The sequence below is a fragment of the Otolemur garnettii genome, unplaced genomic scaffold, assembly GCF_000181295.1.
Source record: "Otolemur garnettii isolate 467f Iridium unplaced genomic scaffold, OtoGar3 scaffold00046, whole genome shotgun sequence".
Taxonomy (NCBI): domain Eukaryota; kingdom Metazoa; phylum Chordata; class Mammalia; order Primates; family Galagidae; genus Otolemur; species Otolemur garnettii.
The window spans coordinates 13,469,082-13,475,701 of NW_003852441.1; the positions used below are offsets into that span (position 1 = coordinate 13,469,082).

At 44.0% G+C, this 6,620-nt stretch overlaps 1 protein-coding gene across 1 annotated transcript in view; it reads right to left on the minus strand.

Moving 5' to 3' along the window:
- The window catches only part of SCIMP (SLP adaptor and CSK interacting membrane protein), a 28,771-nt gene that overhangs the window by 2,659 nt on the left and 19,492 nt on the right, over positions 1-6,620 (minus strand). Inside the window, exons 3-4 of the mRNA XM_012805992.2 lie at positions 6,173-6,236; positions 1,646-1,719 (exon numbers count right to left, since the gene is read on the minus strand). Coding sequence (XP_012661446.1) covers positions 1,646-1,719; positions 6,173-6,236 — 138 coding nt within the window. The remainder of the gene's footprint in view (positions 1-1,645; positions 1,720-6,172; positions 6,237-6,620) is intronic.

Consider the following 6,620-nt stretch of genomic DNA (forward strand, 5'->3'; position numbering starts at 1 on the left):
CCACAATGCCTGGCCATTTTTTGGTTGCAGCCATCTTTGCTGTTTGGTGGGCCCGGGCTGGGGATTCGAACCCGTCACCTCAGGTGTATGTGGCTGGCGCCTCAGCCGCTTGAGCCACAGGTGCCGAGCCTCAGCTCCACCTTTGATGGGGATTGGAAGCGTCTCTACCACAATCTTGTCTTTTCCCAGGAGAAGCTGAAATATATGTACTGCCACCATTTCATTTCCTGTAGAACTTTGCAGTTAAACAGATCTAAGTTCATATAAAGGCTTCAGCAGTTACTAGCTGTGTGACCATAGTTAAGTAACTTAACTTCTCTGTTCCTCATTGTCCTGTCAAAGGGGAATAAAAATGTACTTGCCCGTGCCGGGCATGGTGGGTCATGGCTATAATCCTAGCACTTTGGGAGGCTGAGGTAGCTGGATCACCTGAGCTCAGGAGTTTGAGACCAGACTGAGAAAGAGCAAGAATCTATCTTTAAAAACCAGCCAGGTGTTGTGGTGGGTGCCTGTAGTCCCAGCTACTCTGGAGACTGAGACAAGACGATCACATGACCCCAAGAGTTTGAGGTTGCTATGAGCTATGATGTCACAACACTCTATCCAGAGTGACAAAGTGAGGCTCTGAAAAAAAAATGTATCTGCCTCATAAAATTGTTGTTGTAAGGATTAAATGAGATCATTCCCACAAAGTTCCTAGTAGAGGGCCTGAAACACAGTGCATGCTCAGTAAATGATAGTCAATATTATTTATTCATTCAATCAAACATTTTCTCTTAAGTACCTGCTAAGCCCTAGGCACTGTTCTAGCTGGTGAGTGAATAGTGAAGACAAGATAGGTTCCGGTTTTCCTACAGTTTATCTCCTAGTGGAGGAGATAGGTAATAAGCAAATGAACAATAACTTAACAAGAAAGTTTTGGTTCACTGCCATCAATTTCATAAAGGAAATTAGCAGAGCTACTTTAGATAATGTGGTCCTGGAGAAACTCTCTGAGGTGGTGGCTTTTGAGTTGAACCCAAAGGATGAGGAAAGCCAGCTATGCAAAGACCTTGAGAAAGGAGATTCGAGTCAGAAAACTAGGCAGAGTTTTTCTGATAGGATATGAGAGGCCCAGTGACACCCACAGCTTCCTTTTTGCTCAACATTTGTATTTATTCTACCCCTTTTAGACTTTTTATTCTCATTTAAACAGGATGCTGGTTCTACAAATCTTAGTGTTCCAGCCTGGGTGTTTGTATCTCTTCCAGATTCATATACTGAAGCCCTGACCTTTCATGTGGTTATATTTGGCCATAAGGATGGGACCCTGATCCAATAGGTTTAGTGTCCTTGTAAGAAGAAACACCAGAGAACTGGTTTTCCCACTGTCCTCCCTGGCTTGAAATGAAGGAAAAGCCATGTGAGGAAGCAGCGAGAAGGCAGCTGTCTCTGCAAGTGAGGGAAAAAGCCCTCACCAGAAACCAAATCAGCCAGCACCCTGACCTCAGGCTTCCAGTCTCTGGAATCTTGAGAAAATAAATCCCTGTTGTTTAAGCCACCTAGCTGATAGTATTTTTGTTATGGCATCCTGAGCTGACTGAGACACCTAGATAAATGTGTTCTCCTACCCTAAATGAAACTGTTACCAGCAAAATAAACTTACAGGAGTCTTGTGAAGGAGGCAAACCCCGGGGTGGCAGAGGGGGTAAATGAACTGGCGAATGATTGTGAACATTCCTAGAGAGAGAGAAAGAGGGAGTCAGTTTAATTTGGACCATGCCTTTTGTCAGCAGGCTTAAAAGAAAATGCTAAGGAAAGTATGGGTTGAAATCTTGGTCCATGCACATTGGGAAAAATTTCCTTTCCTTTCTAGGTCCTCCATCCTGTTTGTAACTGGCACACTAAAGAGACTGTTTCCTCTAATCTAGGGAAGGACTGAGGTTGAATGAAGGGAGTTGAAGTGTTACAATCCAGAGCATGGATCGCACCTTCCTGTGTTCACCTGAGCAGGATCAGGAGATGGAGGTAGGTACCAGCTGTACTTCTATTTGCAAAACAGATGCACTCCTCAAGCTTCATACTCACATACCCCAAGACAGCAATCCCTCTACTGGGTCTGTACCCTGCTGAAATGCTTGAATATGTTCACCAAAACACACGTACTAGAATAGCAATCCCCTACCTTTTTAGCACCAGGGACCAGTTTTATGGAAGAAATCAATCTTTCCAGAAACTGGGGTAGGAGGATTAGATCCTCATAAGGAGCACACAACCTAGATTGCTCACATGCACAGTTTATGGTGGGCTTTGTGCTCCTAGGAGAATCTAATGTTGCTGCTGACATAGGAGGAGGCGGAGCTCTGGCTGTGATGTGAGCAATGGGGGTGGCTGTAAACACAGATGAAGCTTCACTCACTTGTCCACCACTTGCCTCCTGCTGCACAGCTCAGTTCCTAACAGGCCTGGACCCAAGAACCAGCATTTGTCCTCAGTCTGGGGGTTGAGGACCGCAGTACTAGAATGTTCTTAGCCATACTATTCCTAACAATCCCGAACTGGACACTACTTGTGTTAGTCTGAGTTCTCCAGACAGACAGAGACACATAAAAAATTAACCATCCTACTACCGAAATGCCCAGCAGCAGCAGAATGGGAATTAATTATGGTATACTCCCACAGTGGAATTCTCTATACAAGAGCAGCAAGGATAAACAATTTACAACGATGCACAATGAATCTTATAAAAATAATATGAAGCAAAATAAGCCAAACACCAAATAGTACACACTGTATGGTTTCAGTCATATAAAGCATAAAGACAAAAAAAAAAAAACCTAACTTATACTACTACATATAGTGGTTACCTTAGGGGTATCATGGCTGAAAGGCAGTCTAAGGTAAGCGTCTGAAGTGTTGTTCATATCCTGTTTCTTTTCTTTCTTTCTTTTTCTTTTCTTTTTTGAAACAGAGTCTCACTATGTCACCCTTGGTAGAGTGCTGTGATGTCACAGCTCACAGTAACCTCTAACTCTTGGGCTTAAGTGATTCTCTTGCCTCAGACTACCAAGTAGCTGGGACTATAGGCACCCACCACAACACCTGGCTATTTTTTGTTGCTTTTGTTGTTGTACTTGTCATTGTTGTTTGGCAGGACCAGGCTGGGTTCAAATCCACTGGCTCTGGTGTATGTGGCTGGTGCTCTAGCCGCGAAGCTACAGGTGCTGAGTCATCATATCCTGTTTCTTAATTTTGGTGCTGAGGCCGGGCATGGTGGTTTGCACCTGTAATCCCAGCACTCTGGGAGGCTGAGGCAGGTGGATTGCCTGAGCTCAGGAGTTCAAGATCAGCCTGGGCAAGAGTGAGACCCTGTCTTTACTGAAAATAGAAAAAGTAACTAGGCATTGTGGTGGGTGCCTACAGTTCCAGCTACTGGAGAGGATTTCTTGAGCCTAAGAGTTTGAAGTTGCTGTCAGCTATGACACCATGGCACTCTACCCAGGGCACCTGAGTGAGACTCTGTCTGGAAAAAAAAAAAGATCTGGGTGCCAGCTATCTCAGACTGTTTTGCCTGTGGAAATTCATCAGGTTGTGCACTTACTTTGTACTTATCTGTATTCATCTACTCCAGTAAGAAGTTTTACAAAAAGAAACTCCAAGAAAGCTGCCCTTACTTAGACCTCCATTCCTCCAGGTGCACTGACTTGATTCTTATAGGTGAGGAGGTCCCCCCGAGAATGCATCAATATCTTTAGTTACGGGGGTGAGTGCAGAAGGGGTCAGTGGCGCTCGCCACCTCTCTGTAGCTCTTCCTAGGAGAAGCAGCAATTCAGCTGACTGCTAAATTTGGCAAAAATCCAGCTCCTTTCACTTTCTCCTCCAGAGTGGCCTGACTGCAGAAATCACAAACCCTTCTCCGGTCTTTGGCATTTAGAGGAAGTGGGCTGCCCTGTTGAGGAGACTTGAGGTTTTCCAGAGCTGCATGTGAACTGGGCAGATTTTTCTGCCCAGTTCAGAATTAGGGAATTCACTTGCCCTCAGAGAAAAGCCACATTCTGCAATGCCAGTTTTATTCTTTTTTTGTTCATTTGTTTGTTTTGAGACAGAATCTCACTGTGTCACTCTGGGTAGAGTGCCATGGCATCATAGCTTACAGCAACCTCAAGCTCTCAGCCTCAAGTGATCCCCTTGCATCAGCCTCCCAAGTAACTGGGACTACAGGTGCCCACCATAACACCTGACTAGCTTTTCTATTTTTAGTAGAGATGGGATCTCACTCTTGCTCAGGCTGGTCTCAAACTCCTGAGCTCAGGCAACTGTTGGGCATTCCAGACTGCTAGGATTAGAGGCATGAGCCACCATGCCCTGCAAGTTTTTATCCTTAATGAAGGCATTATTTTTGTTACCTGGCTGCCTTATGCATTTGTCGTACTCTCCCAGGGGATCAGAATTGGTGGGGAGATCTTATTTGCTGGGTCCCTGAAGCTACAACAAAAGCCACTTTAGAAAGGCATTGTTTTATTCAATGAAATTACTTGCTTTTTGTCGATGTTGTGTTTCTGCAGAGAGCAGTCTGTATTTCATAGTTCCATGAAAGTTAGTGCAATCAGTGTTCCTTTAAACTATACAAGAAAAATCACCCATTTAAGGGTAAAAAAAAAAAAAAAAAAGAAAGAAAAGTGCAGTTTTGTTTATGGTGGTGCGTGAATTTCAAAGAAAGGACTGCCTCTTATCTGACTCCTGGGAGACAGTCTCTAAACTCATTCTTTCTTGATAAAAGTATCTTTCTGGGCGGCGCCTGTGACTTAAAGGAGTAGGACACTGGCCCCATATACTGGAGGTGGCCAGTTCAAACCTGGCCCCGGCCAAAAACTGCAAAAATAAATAAATAAATAAATTTATTTAAAAAAAAAAAAGTGTCTTTCTATGCCTGGGGCTTCAGGCCACACCAGACAGTTTATGCTGCTAATGTGATTTATAGGGAATTTCTGGAGCCCTGAACCCTGCAGTCTCGATCTGATATCCTTAGGGGGTCTAGAGACTGAGAAGCTTAAAAGTGCAGGTGTTCCCTGCCTACATGACTAACCCCCAATAAAATGAAATCCCTGGACACCAAGTCTCTGTGAGCTTCTCTGGTTGGCAATACTTCACATATGTTGTCACTCATCACGGCTGGGAGAATTAAGACTATCTGTGAGACTCCCTGGGCAAAGCCACTTTAGAAAGGCATTGTTTTAAAACCTTGTGCCTGGTTTTTCTAGACTCCACCCTGTGCATCTTTTTCCTTTGTGATTATTTTGTTTTGTTTTATTTTACTTTACTTTATTTTTTTTAAATTTATTTTATTTTATTTTGAGACAGAGTCTCACTTTGTCACCCTGGGTAGAGTGCTGTTGTGTCATAGCACACAACAACCTCAAACTCCTGGGCTCAAGCGATCCTCTTGCCTCAGCTGTCAGAGTAGCTAGGGCTACAAGTGCCTGCCCCAACAGGCACCCAGTTATTTTTTTAGAGATGGAGTCTTAGGCTGGTGTAGAACTCGTGACCTCAAGCAATCCTCTCACCTCAGCCTCCCAGAGTCCTAGGATTACAGGAGTGAGGCACCGGGTCCAGCTCTTCTTTGCTGATTTTATGTTTCTTTTTTTTTTTCTTTGTCTTTTGCTGATTTTAATCTATGTATTTTTACTATAATAAACTACAACTATGAGTATAATAGCTTTTCTGGTCCTGTTTGTCCTTCCAGTGAATTCTTGAGCCTAAGAGTGGGGGATCCCCAGCACAGATATTAACCATAAAGCCCCAAATTATGTTACAAAGGAAAGTGTTTGGCATGTTTTTGTTTGGCATGTTTTTTTCCACATGAAAGCTTTCAGAAGACTATACTTGGTACCCATCTAAAGAAGAGATGGATGGGCTGGGTGGTAGGCTCAGAACATAGACTCCAACCTGTGACCTTTGTCAGGACAGACAGACAAGGGATGACTTGGAGAGCAGAGAGTGCCAGATGGTGCCCTGCACCCATGATGTCCAACGTCTCTGCCTTTATAGGGGCAGAGTTGATAGCCAGGACATTTTGCTAGCTCTATAGGAAAGTGAGGAGCTCAGTCACCCAAGTACAGTTAGTAGAGGCCAAGAGGGGAAGTGAACAGGCAGTTTTCAAAGGTAAAAAGCAGAAGGATTTCCCCTCACTTACTCATACATCTTTTCTTCATTTGTTTTGTTTTGTTTCAAGGGCTTGGCAATTTTCCATTTCTTGCCTAAAGGGGAAAAAAAGCATATTCTCTTAGAAAAGAATTAGCAAAAGTCATGATTTTGGAGTTTAGGAGTCCTTGGAGAAAAGGTGAGTCCAGGACATTTGAAAGAGGAACCACCCAGAGGAAACAGACTTAGGAACATAGAGAGCCAGTCAGTTATAGAGCCAGATTTTGAATCTAGACCTCCTGAGCTCAGATCCTGTGCACTAACCCGGGGAAGGCAGCGATTATAGGGCCATGTTTATTTATTTATTTATATTTTTGAGACAGAGCCTCAAGCTGTCCCCCTGGGTAGAGTGCTGTGGCATCTCAACTCACAGCAACCTCCAACTCCTGGGCTCAAGCGTGTTTCCTGCCTCAGCCTCCCAAGTAGCTGGGACCACAGGC